This window comes from Coenobita brevimanus, chromosome 92, assembly GCF_032717465.1.
Source record: "Coenobita brevimanus isolate Jiangsu-jjx chromosome 92, ASM3271746v2, whole genome shotgun sequence".
In the NCBI taxonomy this organism is placed as follows: domain Eukaryota; kingdom Metazoa; phylum Arthropoda; class Malacostraca; order Decapoda; family Coenobitidae; genus Coenobita; species Coenobita brevimanus.
Window position 1 is genome coordinate 22,587,011 of NC_137045.1, and position 26,321 is coordinate 22,613,331.

At 40.0% G+C, this 26,321-nt stretch overlaps 1 protein-coding gene across 1 annotated transcript in view; it reads left to right on the forward strand.

Annotated features, from left to right (window-relative positions):
* LOC145412139 (protein unc-13 homolog 4B-like) overlaps positions 1–26,321 on the forward strand; it is a 789,854-nt gene that overhangs the window by 376,026 nt on the left and 387,507 nt on the right. Inside the window, exon 10 of the mRNA XM_080282072.1 lies at positions 3,587–3,711. Coding sequence (XP_080138198.1) covers positions 3,587–3,711 — 125 coding nt within the window. The remainder of the gene's footprint in view (positions 1–3,586; positions 3,712–26,321) is intronic.

Genomic DNA, 26,321 nt, shown 5'->3' on the forward strand with positions numbered 1-26,321 from the left:
AGACTTGCATAACTGTTCACTCCATCTACCATATCATTTACATAATCAGGAATATTACTGGCGCCAACACCGAGCCTTGAGGGACTCCACTTGTTACTTCCCTCCATCCAGATATCCTATCCTTTATTATTGTCCTCATTTGTCTGTCTCTCAAAAAGTCTCTCATCCATTCCAGAAGTTTCCCCTTCAGTCCTCCTATATATTCATGTTTCCACATTAGTCTCTTATGAGGTACCTTGTCAAAGGCCCTCTCTAAGTACACACAATCCACCCAACCATCTCTCTCCTGTACCACGTCAATTGCTCTAGAGCAAAAGCTCAACAAGTTAGAAACACATGACCTTCCACTTCTGAATCCAAACTGACATTCAGCCAAAATATTCATCTCTTCTAGATATTTTATCCATCTGTCTTTCAGGATTCTTTCACACAATTTTGCGACCATGCTGGTTAGAGACATTGGTCTATAATTCAAGGGTTCTTCCCTGTTTCCTCCCTTATAAATTGGTACCACATTTGCCCTCTTCCATTCTTGTGGCACTTTCCCCTCTTCCAGAGGACACACGATTAAACTGTAAATTTTATCCGCCAGTTGTTCTCTGCATTCCTTCAGTACCCAATTAGAAATTCCATCAGGTCCTGGGGCTTTCCTTACATCTTGAGTTTCCAGTTATTTACACACTTCCTGTACATCCACTCTTATATCTTTTAGCACCGGTACATTTCTAATCACTCCCTCCCCTTCTACAAACTCTTTCTCATTAGTGAAAACCGATTGGAAACGTTTGTTCATTATTTCAGCGTGCATTGCTGCATCTTTATAGACCTCTCCTTTTACTTTCAGTTTGGTGATTCCTTTCTTTTATTTCAGTTTGCCATTAACAAATCTATAAAACGGTTTGGGTTCATCCTTACATTTGTCAATTATACCTTTTTCAAAATTCCTTTCTTCTTCTCTACATATTCTTGTGTATTCATTTCTAATTCTTTTATATTCTTCCTTTGTTCTGTTGTTACCTCTCTTCAATTGTTCCACTCCTTATCTCGCTCTTTTTTTGCTATCATACACCTTCTATTAAACCACTCCTTTTTCCCTGTTTTCTATCCCTCTTACTCTTGGTACAAATTTTTCTACTCCCCAATTATAGAGGTCTAGAAAGATATCCCACTTCCTCTGTATCTCTCTTGTTTTCCCTGAATTTTCTCCAATCCGCATTTTCAAAAATGTTTCTCAATCCTGTAAAATTTGCTTTCCCAAAGTTGTATCTTCCCTGTCTATGAAGCTCGTCTCTTGGCTCGATGTTCCCTATTATCATCTGGAACTCAATGACCACATGATCACTTTCTCCTAAAGGACAGAGATATTTCAATGATTCTATTACATCGGGTTCTTTGGTAAACAGTAAATCTAATTTTGCTGGTGTGTCCTCGCCTTGAAACCGTGTCTCTTCTTTGACCCATTGCGTCATCACATTATTCATTATTATATTTAATAACATAGTGCCCCACGAATCGTCACCGCCTCCCGAGTACCATTCCTCCCAGTTCACATCTTTGCAGTTAAAGTCACCCACCAAAATTATATTATTACTTTTCTCAATTATTTTTTGTAAATGGCTAACCATATCTGACAACATCTGGTATTCGTCATCCTTCCATGCTCTCGCCTTAGGGGGAACGTACACTACCGCCATATCTCTCTTAACATTCTCTTCAGTTTCTAATTTCATATATATCACTTCAGCCTTGCCTTCTCCCATTTCCACGGTATCTACATTTATGTTGTTCTTCACTGCTATCATCACTCCTCCTCCCGTTTTTTCTTTTCTGTCTTTCCTCCACAGTTTGTATTTACCATCTCCCAAATGAACATCAATATCTTCTCTTAATTTAGTCTCTACAAAGCACATGACATCAGGTTCATGTTCTCTCATGAAATCGTTAATTTCGAGTCTTGCTGATATTAAACCATCAACATTAGTATATATCACCTTCAAATTATTTTTGATGTTTTTTATACCCTCTTCTCTCCTACTCTCCGTCGGTACCACTTCCTCAACTTCTGATTTTTCACAGCCATCCCCCTTAGTTTCCTTCACTCCTATTAAATACCACTTCCTTACTTTCATATCCATTACTCTCCAAAAAAAAGTATTACTTTCTTCCTCTGTCCTCTTATCATTTTTTTCATTTACTTCTTCCTTCAATTATTTTAAAACTTCTCTTTCTTCTTCATTCAAATCTTTTCTTATTATAACATTTTCCATCCCTGCCTCTTTGCTTAATTTCCAGGTCACTTTGAGTATACCTTCTACTACACTTTCTGCTGACAACTTGACTCTCATTGGTCTTGTTTCCCCTTTCTTATAAGGCCCTATTCTCCTTACTTCTTCAGTTTCTGTTATCCACTTGTCTCCTTCGGCATCAATCTTGCCTAATATTCCTCTTACCAGGTTCGTGTCTTTGTCGAGTCTCACGGATCTAACCTTTTCTTCCTCCTCCCTGTTTCCAAAGATTACTATGCATCTGTTCCTTTCTACAGTTTCTCTCACTATTTGCTCTTTTTTCTTCAGTACTTTCACTACATTTTCTTCCAATTTTACCTTGTTCATTTCTCTTTCTTCCTGGATGATTTCTCTTAAGCTGACCACTTCTTTCTGTTCTTCTTCTGCATGTGCCCACTTTGCCTTATGCTCTTCCAATACACTGCTCACCTTCTCCATTTTATTAGTACTCTCTTCTAGTTTTCTCCTCAATTCAGTATTTTCACGCTTCAAATTTCTTATCTCTTCATTCGCCGTTTCATTAGACTGGATCAGACTCTGTATAGTGATCTCCGTATTCTCAGACACATCTTTTAACACTAGATTCTCCACTTTCTTTTCAAGTTCACTAATCCTCATAATCAGTGTTTTAATCAGATCCATGACATTAGTATTTCTATCAATCCTGGAAATTTGAGTCCCTCAGTGTTTACATTTTCGGCCATGACTGAGGTGGGTTACAACTTGCAGTACCAAAACAGCTGTTACCGAAAATACTACAACATTCATGTATACTCTTGCCAGTAAATCTTTACTGTGTGTGTGTGTGTGTGTGTGTGTGTGTGTGTGTGTGTGCAGTACAGTGCAGCCTTGTTATGCGATAGAGTTGCATCAAGTGAAGACCTGTTGCATAATGAAGTCAATATAACATGGATTCATTGAGGTTAGAGATAGAGAGGGTGATGTTGACTGCAAAGGTATTAAAAAAAAAAAAAAAAAAAAGCCATGCACCAAAAGTTTGTCCTATGTTGGTACAAGTCCTCTCCAAGGGTCCCTTCCCCCCCCCCAAGGTGGGGAAGAGTTGGAGGGCCTGGACACCCACTCCACACAAAAAGATACAGTATCACTTCACTTAATATTGGACACTGCACTATTTGTTAAGCACTTGCACTGTTATTTGTCTGATAGTAGTGTTCCAGTGGTCTTTCATGCACAAAATAAAGCAAAAGACCAGTCAACAAAAGTACTGAATGTATATGCATACATTCAGTACTTTTGTTGACTGGTCTGACATTATATTGGTGTCCATATTTTATTTATAGGAAATCCAGAGCAGTCTGAGGCTGTGGATAACAGGTGAAATCAACAGACTGAGGAGCCTCACAACTCATTTTCCTGCAGCGTCATCCAAGATTGTATCATATGCTCAAATCAAGGGAATGCTGAAGTGAGTAACAGATTCTAAATACTTAACAATAGTTCATTGTATTGTCAGGTGGTAGGTGAGGCAACCCATCATCTGCTCACTTGATGTCATGCTTCTATATTCTTCTTATATGTCTGTCATTTTTATCTGTGTATGTCCTCTCTTCCTATTTCTCCTAAATTTCTTATCACTGTTAATTACAGTGCATTCACTAGTTTTGTGAATTTCAGTTTCATGACACTGAGGAGTGTTCCTTTGCAAGGAGTCTCGTGATTTTACTGAGTTTCGCGAGCCGTGGCAGTGAGTGATTGCATGCATACGCATCTCCTTAGTCACTTGTTCACAGCCAGCACTGCCATGTATGTGATGTCTTATCCTGCGACACTTTATATTGTTGTGATATCACGTTCACAGGACCTTCCATCTTGAGTCTCTACTTCGCGTGTTGTGTAACATGTTTCACAATTACTTAATGAGTGATTGCAGCGCTGGGAGTTCAAGGAAGGGCATGGGTACGCGGCAGTAATGTCGAGGTGTGAGTAAGAAGAAGTGGTGGTGTGGGGGACTCAACAGTGATGGCAGGAAGCTGTGACGAGGTGGGTGGTAACTAACCAATGCTTCCATCCTCGGAACTCATCTTCAAGCCTCATCAGGCAGTTCAACCTGTGTGTTAGTGTTAGTAAAGTCTTATGTATTATGGTTCAGCAATGTATGTATGATTAGCTGTATGTCATTTATAGTAGGGGTATTGTGTCATTAATGGGTAGATAAGGGAGAATGATGTGGCTGATCCCAGAACAAATTAACACTTGTTACATGTAAAGTATACACACACACGAGTTTTAGTTTCACAAAATGATTATGGTACCAGTTAGGCGTGAAACTAGTGAGTGTACTGTGCTCTTCTTTCCACTTAGGGGAGCTCTACACCAAGGAATAAGTTTAGTGGTTTCCTGTAACTTGGGATATCATTTACAATGCTTAGTGGTACCCATATAGCCAAATAATGGGGTGACATGGAGTCTACTGTGGAGCTCCTATTAATTGGGTGGAGACACAAATGCAGCATCCACCCAGGAACCAACCCTCCACACTAGTCCCTGTGCATCACTGTGATGAGGCACTGTCAGCTGCATGGGACATCATTTCACTTCACACGACGGCCTTGCAGGGATGGTTTCTTGCCTGTAGTTCATGGGTCTTCTCAATCAGACTGATTGGGATAGCAGAACAGCAACAGCACCACCAACAACTACTGTATTGTCAGGGCTATAGTTCTGTAATGAACATAATGTAGCTGTATTGATGTTATGGGTGCAGGCTTATTTGGATGTGAACTCAAAAGATCAGGAGAAATGATCTAATTCAGCTGAGTGCTCTCATCTTATATTGAGGTTATATTGAAGGATTGTTTGTTATGATAATGAAGTGTTTGAGGTCTGGATATTTATGTGAGGGGCTACGTTATGCAGGGCTTAGGTAATGGATTGTTTATGAGTGGTATTTTTTGTTGGCATTGAAATAGGGAAGGTCAGTTTGATGAGGTACACTTGTGTCCAAACAGAATGAACCTCCACAACAATACAATGTGTGTTGTTGTTTGCTTTCAGGCTGTATATTGTTGTAGTGGCTGTGTGTTTGTGTATATGTTTTTCGAAGTGTTGTGTTGGTTGAAAGACATGGAATGTTGATACATTCTGTATTGTTGTCAATACGTAGGTAGGTGCCACCAGTGTCAATAATGTGAATAATTGTAGAGAATCGTAGGTTACTGCTGCTCCCAAATGTAGATAGTACAGTAATCACTCTATTATCCGGATGCCCAATAACCGAACATCCCCACTACCCGGACCAAATCATCCTGGGATCCAACATTCCCAAAATGATCCGGGGGGGGGGGGGATTTTTCCCGTCCGTAATTTGAACTTGCCGCGCGCGCCGCAGGAGAGCATTGTTTTGGCGCGTCATTCCTCCGACGTCCAATAGAGCGCCGCTGCATCCTCTCCACTTCCCACCTGTCTCTCACCGCGAGTGTACGCTCCTCGTAATGGCTGCCCACGTGATCGCTTTTGTGGTGGTGCCCTACCTGCTGCAGGACCTCCTGCTGCTCTCGGGCCTCCTCTTAGTGTGTGTGATGATGGCCCTGCCACCTGAGAAAAGGAAGAGAGTGGTGTTGACTCTAGAAAAGAAGAGGGAGATATTGGAGAAAGTGGATGCGGGTTGGTCTTCTTCTCGTATTCTTCGCGAGTACAACCTGGCCCGGTCTACTTTGTTTGATATCAAGAGGTCCCGAGACAAACTCATGCAGTACACGGCTGACTTCTCGTCGAGAAGCAAACGCAACGTGGAAAGGAAAGTTATGTTTACCCCCAAGTTTGCAGAAATCGACCGATCCACGTTGATTTGGTATCAACAGCAACGTGCTGCTGGTGTGATGGTACGTGGAACGGAGCTGAAGGCTGCTGCTGAGAAGTTCGCTAGGCTTCACGACGCCGTAGACTTCAAGGCATCCGAGGGTTGGCTCTTCGCGTTCAAGTTGCGACATGGCCTTACCAACCGTAAAGCACATGGCGAAGCATTGGACGCTAACGAGGATGGAGTTGACGAGTTTCGACACAAGGTGAAAGGCTTGATCGACAGGGAGGGCCTAACTCTCGGTCAAGTCTATAACGCAGACGAAACTGGCCTATTCTATCGCTCGCTGCCAACGAACACTCTAGCCGAGGAGACGGAGAAACGTGTACCTGGCCGCAAGCTTTCCAAGGAACGGATATCTGCTTTGTGTTGTGCCAGTGCTAACGGCATGCACCGGCTTAAGCCCGTTGCTGTTGGCTGTGCAAAGCAGCCTCGGTGCCTTCGTGGGGTGATGGATGTCCTTCCTGTCGTCTGGTACCATTCTTTGAAGGCATGGTTCACAGCTGTGATCTTCAAAGACTGGTTTCACCGTCATTTCGTCAAGGAGGTCATCCATTACCAGACGAAGACACTGGGAATCCCGCGCGACCAGGTAAAGGCTCTCCTTCTACTCGACAATGCACCTGCCCACCCGTGCGACAAGGACTTGGTTGCTGAAAATGGCCGTGTTAGGTGCATGTTTCTGCCACCTAATACGACTGCTCTCATTCAACCAATTGACCAAGGAGTGATCGTGGCAACAAAGCGCCTATACCGTCGGAAGTCCCTGGACGAGGTGATGGTTGTTCTCGAGGACGAGGACGAGTGCAGGGAGGGACGGGACACACGAGGCACGTGGACTTTGGAAAACCTTCGCCGCTACAACATCAAGTCTGCGCTGTACAATTGGGCTAGTGCATGGAAGGAAGTCCCTGTGAAAACTCTTGAAAATGGTTGGTCTCGTCTGCTTCTCGGAACGGATGTGGAGTACGATTTTCTAGGGTTTGACGTGGATGACTTCCATGCACGGCTACGTACGCACAGCGACGATGTAGATGTGGACGATGTTCGTGAGTGGTTGGATGACGACGAGGGCGATCCTGGGTATCAGAAGTTGTCTGATATCGAGATCGCATCTTCGGTTGCTGGTGTCAGTACCGAACTTGAAGATTCCGATGAGGAAGGCGACAATGATGCGGACTCCTCTCAGCAGGACACTACTCCAGCCATCCCCAAGCTGAGCGCACTCCGGGAACATCTAGAGTTCGTCCTAGACTACCTGGAACACCCGGACTGCGACAGGGAGATGGGGCCCTTGGGACTCGTGGAGGAAGTGCGTGCTTTCAGGCAGCGCATCATCAATCGTCAGAATCGTTGGTCATTGCATCAATCAACCATTGACAGTTTTTTCAGGCCCGTGACCCCCGCTGTGCCCAGCCCTGACTCCACTCCGTTGCCTCCCCAAGACAGGCCCTCATGCTCCGAGCCACAGCCCAGCACATCAGCCACGGTGGAGTCACCGCTCGACGTGAGTTTGCGGCTTTCTTCAGAGTCCTCTGCAGTGGGTACGCCATCACCACGACCCAGCGATGCACCCCTAGGTCGCCTGCCAGTGATACTCTCGGACTCTGACAGTGAATAAACAGCAAGAACTTCTCCACTAGACCACACGGGAATTTTGAGTGTCGTGCAGTGAAAAAAACGGTGTGTTGTGTTAAGGATTTAAAGGTGTGAGAGAAAAGACTCAATAGAAAAAAAATTTAATGTAAATAGACTTGTTTGTTTTGGCTTTGGAAAATTAAAAAAAATTGGGAAAAGTTAAAGTGCAACACTAAGTTACAATGGAGCATTATTTGGACAAAAGTGAACACTGTGAAGAGAACGGACTTCTGTGTGTTACTGACTAAGTTCAGTGCAAGACTTCAGGAAGAGTGTACTGCAAGTGCTTCAGGAAATCATTCTTACTGTCAGAGTCCGAGAGGAGGCGGTTATTCATCGAGGTGTCCAGGGACTTGCTGTAAGTAGCCAGAATGTTTCATACTTTACTTTTTTCCCTACTATACTTACCTCATTTCACTCTTTAATGTCCTTTATTGGTGTGAATAGGGTGTTAGCAGCTATGCATGTGCAGAAGGAATGTGTTTTTCTGAGTTAGGCTAGGTTAGGGTCCATAAGTACCAGAATGTTTATTAATGTATGAACATACTTCTAAACCCTCATTTTATGTTTCTTTTGCATTTATTTCAGTCATTTATGTGCCTTATTGGTGTAATTTGGGTCTATGCATGTCCAGAGGAAGTTGTATAGGTGTTTCTCTGAGTTAGGGTCCATAAGTACAAGTCCATAAGCTGGGGCCCAATATCCGGACAAAACCAATAACCGGACCTACCTATGGCTCTATTACGTCGGATATTGGAGTGATGACTGTAGTTGTGACCAGGAGTTGGGATTGTAGTAGATTGGCAAGGCACCTGCTACCAGTGTACAGAGTCATAAGGTGTCGGATAGCATGGAGATTGTATATTGTAGGTCTTCCTCTGTCTCTCTTGTATCATAAGTGAAGGTGAAGTAGAGACACTCTGGGGTTACGGGGTTTAATTGTGACACTTATATTGTTCACGGACAGAGTGACGTGGCCCACTAATTGCCAGAGTGACAGCTAATCACTTATTGGCTCCTGCCTCCTACTCTACTCAATCTCTTTCTGCCCCTTTGTTATCTCCTATTCCTTCTGACTCCATCTGCTCCCTACACCTGATTATATTACTACCTGGTTTCCAGTTGGCTGATGTGTGTGTGTGTGTGTGTGTGTGTGTGTGTGTGTGTGTGTGTGTGTGTAAGTGCGTTTAGCACGATTCCGTCATGTGGCTTGATTGGCTTCCGTGAGTTACATTGTGTGTTGACATTCATCATAAATTCTTGGTTGTCTAGGCCAGGGAATGTATGTATCTCTGCATCCTGTGCACCAGACATATCTACATGGTTATTACATATTGTGCCAGTGTTACATATTGTGCTATGATTTTATTATGTGTATTATTATTACATATTGTGCTATTCTATCTATCTATCTATGGCCAGACGCCTCAATCCTGTTCGGGGTGGCCACAAACAAATCACCTCCACGTCACCCTGTCCTCCGCCATTTCACTGCACCGCTCCCAACTCACCCCCCCCCCTCTCTCATATACCTCTCCATCCCATCCCTCCATCTCATCCTCGGCCTCCCCCTCCCTCTTCCCCCCTCCACCTCACTCACATACTCTTCGTCAGTCTTTCACCCTCCATCCTCTCCACATGGCCAAACCACCTCAGTGTATTCCTCCTAACGCTTCCTATCACATCCACATCCACACCACAATGCTCCTTTATATCCTCATTTGTCAGCCTGTCTTTCCATGTGACTCCACAGACTCCTCTTAAATAACTCATTTCCACTGCTCTCACTCCTGACTTGTGCCCTTCCAGCAACTTCGAAGCTTCACTTCCATATGTCAGAGTTGGTATCACAATACTGTCATGTAGTAACTTTTTCACTTCCATGCTCACTTCCCTGCTTCTTATCACTGCTTTCAAGGAACAAGCAACCTTTCTTCCCTGTTGTACCATTTCAAGCACTTCACCCTCCAAACCTCCATCCTTACTCATCACACTATCCAAGTACTTAAACATACATTTTCCAATTCCTCACCATCTAACCTCACTGTACATTCACTGACTTCACCTCTCTCAATGACCATCACTTTACTCTTCCCTACATTCACCTTTAGATTCCGTTTCTTACACACTCTCCCAAACTCATCCACCAAGCCTTGCAGCTCTCCTTCATCTTCACTCAACAGCACAGTATCATCTGCAAACAACAGTACAGGGAGTTTCCAAACACTACCCTCTCTCACCAGGGCCACTCCAACATCCACTACCCTACCTTGTACCTCTTTTATTACCCCATCCATGTACAGATTGAACAACCATGGAGACATGACACATCCCTGTTTCAACCCAACCTTCAAAGAGAAAAATTCACTCAGTTCACCATCCACACGCACTGCAGCCTTAGCACAATCATACATACTCTTCACAGCATTCAGCAACTTCCCATCTACTCCATATATTCTTAATACTTTCCACAATCCTTGTCTATCCACCCTGTCATATGCTTTCTCCAAATCCATGAAAGCCGCATACAACTTCTTTCCCTTCTCTAGAAACTTTTCCACTAAAGATCTAAGAATGAATATCTGATCTACACAACCTCTTCCCTTCCTAAAGCCTTCCTGTTCTTCTCCAACTAATTCCTCTGTTCTTTCTCTAACTTTGTCAATAGGTATCCTACCATACACTTTTCCTATTATACACTCGGTCACACCAAACTGTCATACCTACGACCTATCTTTGTATTACAATCTACACAGTGTATAGGAAATTGTTACAAAACAATTTAGTTAAATATTATTGCAAATAGTGTACATGGTATTCATGATATTGTCACAATTGAATGTAATAACATAGTTGCATAGTATAATAGAGACATATCTCAAGATTTATTTATACATTAGTAATATAATAGCAGTGCAGTGACAAGTCTACAGTACTCAGTCATATCAAGAATCTGTCATCTTTGATGTAATTGCCATGTCATCTTTGATGTAATTGCCATCTATTTATATGAGGCTTTTTTTTTTTTTTTTTTTTTTTTTTTTTTTTAAATGCGAGGAAGAAGGAATATGGATATGCACATACCTGTATTATGAAATGGATACATGTATAGTAGCTTCATTCTGTTGCACAGCTTGTGTTCAGATTACTATACTATATGTAACCCTTTATTTTTGTTATGTAAAATATACCTGTGTGTACAATATTTACAGTGTATACACGATTGATCTTACTTGTAATGCATAGCTTTTCACCACTGTTTCCAAGTTGTCAATCCTAGCTTGCATTCTTTGCATAGCTAATATTAATATAGCAAATATGATGGAGAAAATTATAAGGATGACTGGAGCTCGACTATAAGCATAATATGGACTGGACATAGTCATCACCTCCGATGTTACAGTATTTTCCCACATTCAGGCTCGACTCAGTGCAGTATGAGACTACTGTAAGTTACTCTTGATGTCTCATTGCCTACAGACAACACATTCACTTCCATAGCTGAAAAAATTTACCATAACAAACCTACACACATACATCATCTAATCCAGTGTTGCCTCATGAGGAGCATAGGAGCCCGGGGCTAGGCTAGTTGGTCCTGACATTTAAGATGACAGTGACTAGCCTCACTTATCCCTGAGTGGCATTACCTGAGCAATAAACCCAACCACCCCAAGGATATAAACCTGCACTGGCTCACCGATTGGAGCGCCTTAATTGCCCACCAAACCACCAGGCGCCATAATTTGGTTATATGGTTACCACCCAGCATAGTAAAAGGTTTCCTGGTGCACAGGAAACCATTTGGCTTGCTACTCCATGTATGTAGAATCATCCGTGGACAGATGGAAGAAGAAAGAAGGAGAGAAGAAAAGGAAAGAAAGAAGGAGAGGAGGACATTAGAGGAAGGAAGGAAAGGAGAAAGAAAGAGAGGAAAGGGCAGCCACCTGAGAGCAGCACTGTATCAAGTGAGTGGGTGATGAGCGCCCCCACCTACAGCAAAACAAACAAACCAAATGAAATATGAAACGAGTCTTTTCTGCTCAGCTGACCTGCAAAATACAAACATGCTCTTGAACACTGCTTTGTTGCCATCACTAGTTGTGTGCTTTCACTAACCTTTAAATATCTCGACAAGAAAAGTAAAATGTAGCACTTATATATGCAGTTTGAGGAGGATATAATAAATAAAAGTAGTGATCAACCAAAGCTGTTTTACAGCTATATCAGAAGCAAAACCAAAGTAAAAGATATAATACAATCCATTACGGATGAGGGAATCACTTATACACAAGAGAAAGATATTTGTGAAGCACTAAATAAGAATTTCCAATTAGTTTTTACAGAAGAAAAAAAATTTTGAGAGGGACTATGTGGAACACGCATGTCAACACATACTACCAGATATACAAATAGCAGAAAAGTAATACAGGAGGAGTTAAGTAGATTAGACAGAGGAAAAGCAAGTGGTCCTGATGAAATTTCATGTTGGGTATTACGAGAATGTGCAAAGGAGTTAAGTAAACCATTATTTTTAATTTTCAAGAAATCCTTGAGTCATGGTAAACTACCTGATATTTGGAAAAAAGCAAATATTGTCCCCTTATTCAAGAAAGGAAATAGACAAAATCCACTCAACTACCGACCAGTATCACTAACCAGTGTTATAAGCAAGGTATTAGAAAAGCTTATAAGAAAAGCTTGGGTAAATCATCTAGAAGAACACAATATGATAACAGAAAGACAGTTTGGTTTCAGAAAAGGAAAATCATGTGTTACTAATCTGTTGAGCTACTATGACAGAGTAACAAACACAATACAGGAAAGGGAAGGATGGATGGACAGTATCTATTTAGATTTCAAGAAAGCTTTTGACACAGTACCACACCAAAGACTTTTATGGAAACTACACCATCAAGGAGGAATTCGAGGCAAACTGTTTTGTTGGATGCAAGACTTTCTCATAAAAAGAGAAATGAGGACAGTACTAAGAGGAAACTACTCATCATGGAAAGAAGTGACTAGTGGAGTACCACAGGGTTCAGTGCTGGCACCAATCATGTTTTTAGTGTATATAAATGATATAAACAGTAACACTGGAAATGAGAGCTATCTGAATATGTTTGCAGATGATGCAAAAATACAGAGGAGAATTTCTAACACAGACTCTTGTAGGGAGCTACAAGAAGAATTAAATAAACTTCATGAATGGAGTAATACATGGCAAATGGAATTCAATGTGGACAAGTGTCCTGTAATCAAGTTTGGTAAAAGTGGAAAAAGACCTGATTGGGATTATAAGTTAGGAAATAAAACCCTATACACATCAGAAAGAGAGAAAGACCTAGGTGTGATTATCAATAACAGACTATCTCCGGCTGACCACTTCAGCGAGAAGGTACAGAACATATATACACTGCTTGCAAATATGAGAATAGCATTCACATACATAAATGAAGACATGCTAAGAAGGATAATAACATCATTCATTAGACCAACCCTGGAATATGCATCAGTAGTCTGGAGTTTTCATCTCAAAAAGCATATAGATAAGATTGAAAAAGTTCAAAGGGCCACTACAAGATGGATACAAAGCTTAAGGGACCTAAGCTACGAAGAAAGACTAAATAAACTGAATCTACCAACACTACAAGAGAGAAGGAAAAGAGGTGACATGATAATGCTATATAAGTGCATATCAGGGAAGGAGAAAATAGACATAAATGATTACTTAACATATGGAGAAGCATCAGCAAGAGGACACTGCAAAAAACTGCATAAGAAGAGAGGTGATAAAGACGTAAGGAAATTCAGTTTCCCAAACAGAGCAATTGATCAATGGAATGCACTACCGAATGAAATAGTGTGTGCCAAAACAATTCACAAATTTAAGGATATGTACGATAAATATGGTTTAAGACATGAGACAGTACGAGCTTCACTCATTCCTGTAAAGATACAATTAGGTAAGAACAATTAGGTAAGAACAAAAGAAAAAACAAATTACAGTGCTTTACAACTGAAGTTCACTATAGCGAGGCTGTTTGGAAATTTATTAAAAACATTCATTAACTTCAAAATATATCGAGTACGGTATAGTGAAAACATCCACTGTTATAGCTTAGCAACACTGCTGCCTCCCACGTGCTATGGTGCACACACACACACACACACACACACACACACACACACACACACACACACACACACACACACACACACACACACGGAGCCGGAGAGAGCAGACGTCCCAGCCATCGCTGCTAATCTTGACTGTTTTGGTATTTAATCAACATCAAACATGGCCGAAAATATAAACAATGAGGGACTGGAATTTCAAGGATTTGATGCTAATACCAATGTCATGGACCTGGTTAAAACATTAATTATGAGGATTAGTGAACTCGAAAAGAAAGTAGAGAATCTAGTGATAAAGGATGTGTCAGTAAATACGGAAACCACCATACAGAGTCTGATCCAGTCCAATGAAACAGCCAATGAAAAAATTAGGAATTTGAAGCGGGAAAATGTTGAACTGAGGAGGAAACTAGAAGAGAGTACTAATAAAACTGAGAAGGTGAGTAATGTATTAGAAGAACATAAGGCAAAGTGGGCATACGTAGAAGAAGAACAGAAAGAAGTGGCCAGCTTAAGAGAGATCATCCAGGAAGAAAGGGAAATGAACAAGAAAGAAATGGAAGAAAATGTAGTGAAAATACTGAAGAAAAAAGAGAAAATAGTGAGAGAAACTGTAGAAAGGAACAGATGTGTGGTAGTATTTGGAAACAGGGAAGAGGAAGAAAAGGTTAGGTTCGTAAGACTCGAGAGAGACACGAACATGGTGAGAGGAATATTAGGCAAGATTGACCCCGAGGGAGACAAATGGGTAAAAGAAATTGAGGAAGTAAGGAGGATAGGGCCTTACAAGAAAGGGGAAGCAAGACCAATGAGAGTCAAGTTTACATCAGAATGTGTAATAAATGAGATACTTAAAGTGACCTGGAAATTAAGCAAAGAGGCTGGGATGGAAAATATTATAATAAGAAAAGATCTGAATGAAGAAGAAAGAGAAGTTTTAAAATCATTAAAGGAAGAAGTAAAGGAAAAAAATGATAAGAGGACAGAGGAAGAATGTAATACTTTTTTTTGGAGAGTATTGGATATGAAAGTAAGGAAATGGTATTTAAGGAAATAGAAGTGAAGGAAACTAAGGGGGATGGTTGTGAAAGATCAGAAGTTGAGGAAGTGGTACAGACAGAGAGTAGGAGAGAAGAGGGTATTAATAATGTCAAAAATAATTTGAAGGTGATATATACTAATGTTGATGGTTTCATATCGACAAGGATCGAAATTAATGATTTCATGAGAGAACATGAACCTGATGTCATGTGCTTTGTAGAGACCAAATTAAGAGAAGATATTGATGTTCATTTGGGAGATGGTAAATACAAACTGTGGAGAAAAGACAGAAAAGAAAAAAAGGGAGGAGGAGTGATGATAGCAGTGAAGAACAACATAAATGTAGATACTGTGGAAATGGGAGAAGGCAAGGCTGAAGTGATATATATGAAATTAGAAACTGGAGAGAATGTTAAGAGAGATATGGTGGTAGTGTATGTTCCCCCAAAGACGAGAGCATGGAAGGATGACGAATACCACGAGATGTTGTCAGATATGGCTAGCTACTTGCAAAAAATAATTGAGAAAAGCAATAATATAATTTTGGTGGGTGACTTTAATTGTAAAGAGGTGAACTGGGAGGAATGGTACTCGGGAGGCGGCAAGGATTCATGGGGCACCATGTTATTAAATATAATAATGAATAATGTGATGACGCAATGGGTCAAAGAAGAGACACGGTTTCGAGGTGAGGACACACCAGCAAGGTTAGATTTACTGTTCACCAAAGAACCCGATGTAATAGAATCATTGGAATATCTCTGTCCTTTGGGAAAAAGTGATCACATGGTCATTGAGTTCCAGATGTTAATAGGAAACGTCGAGCCAAGAGACGAGCTTCATAGACAGGGAAGATACAACTTTGGGAAAGCAAATTTTACAGGATTGAGAAACTTTTTTGAAAACGCGGATTGGAGAAAATTCAGAGAAACAAGAGAGATACAGAGGAAGTGGGATATCTTTCTAGACCTCTATAATTTGGGAGTGGAAAATTTGTACCAAGAGTAAGAGGGAAAGAAAACAGGAAAAAGGAGTTGTTTAATAGAAGGTGTATGATAGCAAAAACAGAGAGAGATAAGGCGTGGAACAATTGGAGAAAGAGAGGTAACGACAGAACAAAGGAAGAATATAAAAGAACAAGAAATGAATACACAAGAATACGTAGAGAAGAAGAAAGGAATTTTGAAAAAGGTATAATTGACAAATGCAAGGATGAACCCAAACTGTTTTATAGATTTGTTAATGGCAAACTGAAAAAAAAGGAAGGAATCACCAAGCTGAAAGTAGAAGGAGAGGTCTTTAAGGATGCAGCAATGCAAGCAGAAATAATGAACAAACGTTTCCAGTCAGTTTTCACTAAAGAAAAGGAGCTTGTGGAAGGGGAGGGAGTGATTAGAAATGTTCCGGTGATGAAAGATATAAAAGTGGAGGTACAGGAAGTGTATAAATTACTGGAAACTCAAGATGTAAGGAAAGCCCCAGGACCTGATGGTATTTCTAATTGGGTACTGAAGGAATGCAGAGAACAACTGGCAGATAAAATTCACAGTTTAATTGTGTGTTCTCTGGAAGAGGGGAAAGTGCCAAAAGAATGGAAGAGGGCAAATGTGGTACCAATTTACAAGGGAGGAAACAGGGAAGAACCCCTGAATTATAGACCAGTGTCTCTAACCAGCATGGTCGCAAAATTGTGAGAGAATCCTGAAAGACAGATGGATAAAATATCTGGAAGAGATGAATATTTTGGCTGAATGTCAGTTTGGATTCAGAAGTGGAAGGTCATGTGTTTCTAACTTATTGAGCTTTTACTCAAGAGCGATTGATGTGGTACAGGAGAGAGATGGTTGGGTGGATTGTGTGTACTTAGACTTAGAGAAGGCCTTTGACAAGGTACCTCATAAGAGACTAATGTGGAAACTAGAATATATAGGAGGACTAAAGGGGAAACTTCTGGAATGGATGAGAGACTTTTTGAGAGACAGACAAATGAGGACAGTAATAAAGGAAAAGATGTCTGGATGGAGGGAAGTAACAAGTTGAGTCCCTCAAGGCTCAGTGTTGGTGCCAGTAATGTTCCTGATTTATGTAAATGATATGGTAGATGGAGTGAACAGTTATGCAAGTCTGTTTGCTGATGATGTAAAGATCTTGAGGAAGATAGAGGTTGAGGAGGATTGTAAAATACTGCAGGAGGATTTGGATAGGATACACAATTGGAGCCGGACGTGGGAAATGAAATTTAATGTAAAGAAATGTAAAATATTGGAAATGGGTAAAAGTACCAGGAGACCATCACTGAATATTTTTTGGGTAATGAATTAATCACAAAAATGAGAGAAGAGAAAGATTTGGGAGTGCTGGTCCAAGATAGTTTGTCACCAGAAAAGCACATTAACAAGATAGTTGGAGAGACTTATAAACTCTTGACTAACATAAGAGTAGCATTTCATTATATGGATGAGGAAATGATGAAAAAATTGATAGTGGCCATGATCCGCCCCAGGTTAGAATATGCAGCGGTAGTGTGGTCCCCACACAAAAAGAAAGATATAAACAAGATTGAGAGAATACAAAGAACAGCAACCAAGATGGTCCCCAGTCTGACAGACCTGTCATACAGAGAGAGGCTGGAAAAACTGGATTTGCCTTCGTTAGAGGAAAGGAGAAAGAGGGGAGACATGATTGCGGTGTTCAGGACCATGGTGGGAGTAGATAAAATTGACAAAGAAGATCTGTTTGTATGGGATAAGAGAGCAACAAGAGGACATGGAATGAAAATGAAAAAGTCAAGCTGCTTGAAGGATATCAAGAAATATAGCTTTCCTTACAGAAGTATAGACTTATGGAATAGCCTGGACAAAGAGATCGTCCAGTCTAGAAACTTAAACGAGTTTCAAGTTAAATTCGACTTATTGAGAAACAGCGACGGAAATCCACGAGCATAGTACATTCCGTGTATATCACAATTAGATATATTAGGTAAATACTTAAATATTTGGAACGACTTAGACAGAGAGGTGGTGCATGAGAAAAACATTCATGTGTGTAAAGGTAGACTTGATAAATGTAGATATGGAGACAGGACAACACGAGCATTGCTCAATTCCTGTATACTACAAATAGGTAAATAGGTAAATACACACACACACACACACACACACACGAGAGAGAGAGATACTTGTGAAGTACTAAATAAAAACTTCCAATCAGTTTTTACAAAAGAAAATAATTTTGAAAGAGATGATACGGAACATTCATGCCCACACATATTACCAGATATACAAACATCAGAAAAAGTAGTACAGGAAATGTCAAGAAAATTAGAGAAAGGAAAAGCATACAGTATGGTCCTGATGAAATTTCAGGTTGGATGCTACATGAATGTGCAGAAGAGTTACGCAGACCATTATATTTAATATTCAAGGAATCCTTAGACTAAGGTAAAGGTTGGATGCTACATGAATGTGCAGAAGAGTTAAGCAGACCATTATATTTAATATTCAAGGAATCCTTAGACTAAGGTAAAGGTTGGATGCTACATGAATGTGCAGAAGAGTTAAGCAGACCATTATATTTAATATTCAAGGAATCCTTAGGCTAAGGTAAACTACCTTATATATGGAAGAAAGCGAATATTGTTCCTCTGTTCAAGAAAGGCAGTAGACAGAATCCACTCAACTACCGACCAGTATCACTGACCAGTTTTGTAAGGTACTAGAAGAGCTGATAAGAAAAGTTTGGGTAAACCACCTAAAAGAACACAGTATGATAACAGAAAGGCAGTTCGGTTTTTGAAAGGGAAAATCATGTGTTACTAATGTATTAAGCTACTATGATGGAGCTACAGAAACATTACAGAAAACAGAAGGATGGGAGGACAGTATCTATTTAGATTTCAAGAAAGCATTTGACAGAGTACTGCACCAAAGACTTTTATGGAAACTGTACCATCAAGGAGGTATCCAAGGCAACCTGTCCTGTTGAATGCAGGATTATCTCAGAAAATGGGAAATGAGGACAGTACTAAGGGGAAATTACTCATCATGGAGGGAAGTGACTAGTGAAGTTTCACTGGACTCAGTGCTGGCACCAGTTAAGTTTTTAGTATATGTAAATGACAGACAGTAACACTGGAAATGGAAACTATCTAAATATGTTTGCGGATGATGCTAAAATACAAAGGAAAATTACTAACATAAATTCTTTGCAGAGAGCTACAAGAAAAATTAAGTAAACTTCATGAATGGAACAATAAATGGCAAATGGAATTTAATGTGGACAATAGTCGTTTAATTAAGTTTGGTAAAAGTTAAAAAAGACAGATTGGGATTGTTTATAAGTTAGGAAGATCAACCATACACGTATCAGAAGGGGAGAAGAACCTAGGAGTGATTATCAGTAACAGACTATCTCTGGCTGACCACATCAGTGACAAGGTATGTAACATGTATACACTGATTACTAATATGAGAATAGCATTCACATATATAAATGAAGACATGCTGAGAAAGATAATAACATCATTCATCAGACCAACCCTGGAGTATGCATCAGTAGTCTGGAATCCTCATCTAAAAAAACACATAGACAATTAAGATTGAAAAAGTACAAATGGGAGCTACAAGATGCATACCAATCTTAAGGGATCTAAGCAATGAAGAAAGACTAGAAAAACTGAATCTACCAACACTACAAGAGAGAAGGAAAAGAGGAGACATTGTTTTGCTATATTAATCCATCTCAGGGAAAGAGAAAATAGACATAAATGAGTATATAACCTATGGGGAAGCATCAACAAGAGGACACTGCAAAAGAACTACGGAAAAAGAGGCGATAAAGACATAAGGAAGTTCAGAGTCCCAGATAGGGCAGGTGGTCGGTGGAATGGACAGCTGAATGAAATCGTGTGTGCCAAAACTATCTGTAAATTGAAGGATATGTGTGATAAAAATGGTTTAATACACAGGACAGTATAGGCTTGACTCATTCCTGTAAAGATACAATTAGGTAGGTAAAAACACACACATACACACACACACACACACACACACACACACACACACACACACACACACACACGATTTAAATGCTATATATGAAAAATTCTGTGAACTTTATGAAATAGGAGTCCAGAAGTACATCCCACAGCACAAAGAAGAAGAAAAGAAAATAAAGAAATGGTTCAATACAGAATGTAAAAAATCAAAAGAAAAAAGAGATTTGTTGTGGAATAGATACAGAAGACACAATAGTGAAAGGGCATATAATAATTACAAACAGGCAAGAAACGATTATACAAGAATAAGGAGGGAAGCCCAAAAACAGTTTGAGGAGGATATCGTAAATAAAAGTAGTGATCAACCAAAGCTATTTTACAGCTACATCAGAAGCAAAACCAAAGTAAAAGATGTAATACAATCCATTACGGACGATGGAATCACCTATACACAAGAGAAGGATATTTGTGAAGCACTAAACAAGAATTTCCAGTAAGTTTTACAGAGGAAAAAATTTTTGAGAGGGATTATGTGGAACATGCATGCCCACACATATTACCAGATATACAAACATCAGAAAAAGATATCCAGGAGGAGCTAAGTAAATTAGACAAAGGAAAAGCAAATGGTCCTGATGAAATTTCATGTTGGGTGCTATGTGAATGTGCAAAGGAGTTAAGTAAACCATAAAATCAAATGTAAGGTCAATTGGAGGTAATGGAACAGAAGCAGGGTGGTACATATTGGGTGTAAAAGTAGCACCCTAAGCTCATATTGCAGTGTGTGGAGTGAGCTGGCAACCCACCTGGCGAGCCGGGAGACTGGCAAAATCCTGTTTACAGCCTGCCTCATCTGCCCCAATACACATTGCACTCCCCCCCTCCTCTCTCTCTCTCTCTCTCTCTCTCCCCTAAAGCATAGTTTTTAAGTTCCTGCCATAAATGGAATTTCTGACAATTATTTCTTGAAAAAATATGCTGACTTAAATAAAATAAAAATAAAAATCCGTGGTACTTGCTTGATGCAGTTTCCTAGCCTCTGATATACATTTCACAGAAACCTGTAAGAGTGTCCAAACTTACCATTTTGCCATACCATGGGGGATGTCTTCATGACCCCTTGCTGTAGCCCACATGTTAATTGATGCTTCAACTCTGGGGATCCAGTCATTCCAGTTTGCATAATTCTCATTGAGAATGTGATGTAGTACATGTGTAGAAGGACTACTGGGCCTTGGGATAGGCCCAGAAGCCTTTGTCCAGAGTTGGACACATAAGGGGAAAAAAAAAGAAATTGGAAGCTGGATGATAGGCTAAAACATTAACCTTTTTATATTGTATTGTTTACATGTTTCTTGTAAGATTTCAGAGTTATATTCTCCTCCATTATCACTTATAGCACCTTTGGTGTGGTGAACCTACAGATAACATTATCTGTGATTACCCACGTGACTATTTGAGTAGCGCCGCGGGAGAAGAATCCAAGCGCCCTTTTTAAAAAATGGCAGAAATCGCTCCTAAAGTTTGCCTTTAAGAAATGTAAAAAATCTCAATAACCAACCACATATCAAAATAAACCTTAAAGCATCAGCTTCATAATGGTATGAAAAAAACTTATGACAATACTTATTTAGTAATTATTATTAATAATACCAATCATGTGCGTGAAGAGTTCAGCTAAATGTCATCTTTTCCTGCAAAGAATGATTAGAGACATGATTATAACACTAATATTAGGGGTACTTACCACACTAGAGTGACTTGACTGTTGAATGTTGATTCATCCCCCCTCCCCCCTCCCCCCCATCCCCCCAGGATTAGTTGCAATAAACAAGCAAGTCGTCATCCTCATCAGGGAGGACGACGATGTGCTCGACTCTGCCAGCTTCGTAACCTTCCCAAAGCACCCTTCACGGCAAGGATTACCAATTGCATGTGCAGAAACCCCTTTCTTGGTTTTACAACTCGTGTAGGCTTGGCCTAGATTACGCTTCACCTTGGCCACAACACTGCCCCACTCTTCCACATTTCGAGGCCTTTTTCTCCCTCTTCCTTGCTCCACTTCACTCTCACTATTACTCGCGTCACGAAGAACAGCAATAGCTTGCGGGCTATCAACATCACTGCTAGAATCATGAGCAGCCATGGTTATAAAATCCAAAAAAGCACAGATAATCCAAGAGTCAATGTTAATGGCGGCCAAGGGAGAGTGAGACTGAGGCTGTCCTTGCTTCCTCGAGACAGCCGCAGCAAGCTGATTGGCCACGCGCGGCCTATGTCACGGCATCAGGCTCAGTATTGGCCGGCTGGCTGTGACGGCATAGCACGTCATTCCTTTTGATGCTCTGATTGGCTGGCGGCCACCACGCCACCCTGTTTGGTGCTTGGATTCTTCTCTCTCGGCGGTGTTGTACATCCTGTGACAATCTGTCATACGGGCTGGCACACGTTGTTATTCTATAGCATTTTCGACCCTATCAGCACAGAGAGAGAAGCATCCATCTCCCCCCACATGGTAAAGGATGCATCTGGCTGCCGTTTGAGTGGGAAATCGGGGTTTGGCGGGTGGTGGCGCTTGGATTCTTCTCCCGCGGCGCTACTCATTTCTGCTGTCTTATCCTTAATTGGGACCAAAATAACATATCGTGAGAAATGATCAGTAGCAATCGTGAGAAATGATCAGATTAATATTATTAGATAAGGGTAGCTTAAGTAAGTCAGCCACGACAACGTCCAGCGGTTGGTTAGGTACAGGATATTTTCCTAAGAGTGCTGGTGTTTAAATGTAACCTTGTGCTTTGCACATGATTCACATCTGTCAGTGTGATCATGTATGTCTGCGTAAAGATGGCCAATAATGTGACATCCGGGCCTCCCTGACTGTCCTATCTTTGCCAGGATGACCTGCATGTGGACTATCGTGTATAATCCTTTACCCCTTAACTGCAACGTTTTCCTTATAAAAAGGCCTATCAACAGACTATGACGTTCCTTTTAAAATCCACAGTTCTGTTTCAAAAGCTGCACCCTGTATTCTGGCGCATTTACTGTACTGTACTTTGTGTACATTCCATGCCTGGGGTTGCCTTCTTCATTTTAGCTTCCTAATGACTGCATCGCTCACATTAATGAGGCTAATTTGCTATAGTAATACACAAAAGCACCAAAAATGACGTTGCTTCCACTTATCTCTACGGCAATGTAGGAACACCTAGAGATTTTTTTTAAGCTACGTGTCAACAAGTGGGTTGGTGGAGGGTTAGTGCCCCTTCCCGTAAAACAATTAACTCAAAGCCAAATGGCCACCCCTTACGGGATTATGGCGTCTGGCAATAGATAGATAGATAGCTAATAGGTAAGTAGAAAGATTTAGCTTTCTTGTGCATGTATTATTATTTTTTTTGTATGTGTTTGTATTAATTTTTTGTATGTGTTTGTATTAATATGAAAATTATTGTTGAAAATTGATGACTTATGGGTGGATAGCCACACCAGAGGCATTACTTTTGCCATCCTAGCCGCAGCCAAGGGGTTAAAATGTGAGGTATCATTTGATTAGGAGTATTAACTGGCTGATATTTCTTCTATGAATTCGTCATCAAATTGTATACCTTTAAAATGTGGCATCAGTAAAATATTTTCTTCTCTCATCGCACATAGGCCAAAAAGCATACTGTATTTGCTTTAATTGATAAATTCTCTACTATGAACAATATACTTGTGATTGTTGTTGTAGTCTCTGTAAATTTGATGTCTAACTCAATCATACCATTTACAGGTATTTCTTTACCATCTACAGTTTAAATCTAAGTTTGGTTCCTTCATAAATGTAACCTTTCTTCTATTTTTTAAAATTTGTTTAATTTATCTCTTGTTATTAGATTGACTGGGGAGCCTGAATCCAAAAATAATGAAATCCTCATTTTCACAAAAAGTGGAAACCAGAATGCTTTCATTTCCATCAGTGACTGCTATCTTTACTCATGGTTTGTTTGACTGTTTATCTTGTTTTATTTATTGTTGTCTTCTGTGCTGATGTAGTCTTCTCCAAAATGTAGACAGTTACTAATTTTTTCACCGTTTTACACTCTGCAGTCCAGTGACTAACAGTTTTGTGTTTCCAACAGTAGGGTTCAGACCCTTTTGATTTGTCTCTGTCGTTAATTTTGATGTAACATTCAGGTGGAGGGATGGAGCGTAGAGGTATATGTGAGAAGTGGGTATGAGCTGGGAGCAGGACAGTGCAATGGTGGGGGACAGGGCAACAAAGAGGCAGTTTGTTAGTGGCCACTCCTAATGGGATTAAGGCATCTAGCAATAGATAGATAGATACATAGACATTCAGGTCTTGTGTGGCAAGGATTTGCACAGTAGAATCATAGTCTGTCTCATGAATTTGACCTATGAGGTAATTTAACATATTTTGGTCTTTCTGTGGCACAGTGCCTACTTGGGCTATGGCCGAAATTCTGAGCCTACGTGTTACTAGGTGTGTGACACATTAAGTTCTGCTGGCAGTCTGATTTGTCTGTACTCTGGACAAGACTTTCTTTGGTCTTTACTTAAACCAGATTTATTTATTACTGGAGCAGTCTCTGCTACTCTCATCCCTGTTTTATTGCTTTGAGATATGTCAGTCACACCAGCCATTTTACACTGTAATTCTAACTCATACACATAATCTAGTAACACATTCTTGGACTACAAAGTATTGTCTTTGCATTTTTTAGAACTCTCTCAGGCAATTTACATAATGCAGCTATATATCCAATTATGTCAGTGACATATTACCATCATTTCTAACCCGTTCTGAGTTTTTGGTGCTAGCTAACAGAGTTCTGTTAATGGTGGACACATCAACTGTTACATCACCCAGACCTGAGATGGGATTTTTTTTTTTTTAGTAGGCGTACAATTTTTTGAAATTGGGGGTTATACCATCTAAAAAATTTCTACCTCCAGAGAGTTTTCACTGGTATTCTTTCTCAAACTTAGCATATGTTTTAACTTGCAAAAGCTTATCTGACTTAAGCAGATTGCCAGCTTTGGAGCATTCCTGACTTATTCTAGCTGGAAAGGCAGCTATTTTTTCCTTCTCGTCTGTAATGTTTCTCCTAACAAAATGTTCATATTCAACACTGTCTGTATATATACTCCGTCCTTATCATTACCTGATACTTTTGTCCCCGTGATAAACATACACTGGTACTGAATTTGTATAGTGTTGTTGTGAGGAAGGTAATGCACTGGAACTTGCTTTATATGTCTTGCTGTTACCTGTTTGTCCATCCATTTTTACTCGAATTTCCTTGCAATTGTAATATGAAGGTAAATCATATGTGTTTCCTGACCTGTATTCTCTCTTGTTTAGGTTGTCTGATCTTACTTGATTATAATAAAGTATGTATGAAAGGATTAAAAGTCTCATTGTCTGTGTCTGAAAACTCTGAACACTGATTATCATTATTTACTTCTGAGTAATTTTCATCTGTATTTTGTAGTTCTGTTTCTATTTCTGAAGGGCTATTTGTTTCCTGGTTTTATTTTTCTGCAACTATTTATTTAGAGCTATTAGGTAATGCTAATGTGGTTTTTTCTGGCACTAAGCATGGTGGTTTTTTAAACATAATGAAATTGCTCACTAGATAGCATCAATTAATAATCACATTTTACAGTTCTCTTGATTGCTCACTAAAGTAAAATTTAATGTATAAAACATGTACTGTATGTTGGTGTAAAATGTATATTGTCTTCCACTGTAGTTGTGTAGGGGAATGTACTGAGGTACGAAAGTTATATAATAGTGAATGATAAATGATTATATATATATACTGTATATATATATATATATATATATATATATATATATATATATATATATATATATATATATACACACACACACACACTCAGACCTCGAGTACCGCGGGCAATAGGGACTGGACAAGGACCATGGTACTCAAATGTGCATCACTCAGACTATATGTTTACATGTATAATGGTACAATGTGTTCTGGCAACTTCCCATAACTCTCACTTTTACCTCTATTTACAACCTAACCCCACGTACCCACCCTCAGGTGAAACATTGAAGGAGATATAACTATTGTAATTACTGTAAAAACATCAGTGGTATTATAAATAGTATTAACAAAAACAGAAGTTGGGATGGGTACCCTTTTGTTGATACGTAGCTCCACGGTATTTTCCTCCCACCCCTCACCCCCAGTGTTGTTTAATTTTGCCTTCTCATGTATCATGTGGCCTTCAGGAGAGACCTTAGGCCCAATGGTTAGACAAAAATTTATGGGTCTGACAGTTTTAGGGGACGAAATAGAACGAAAATTTGTGCAACCAGAAAAAACTACTTTCATCCTTGTGTTCTCTTGAGTTAGCGTTCTGT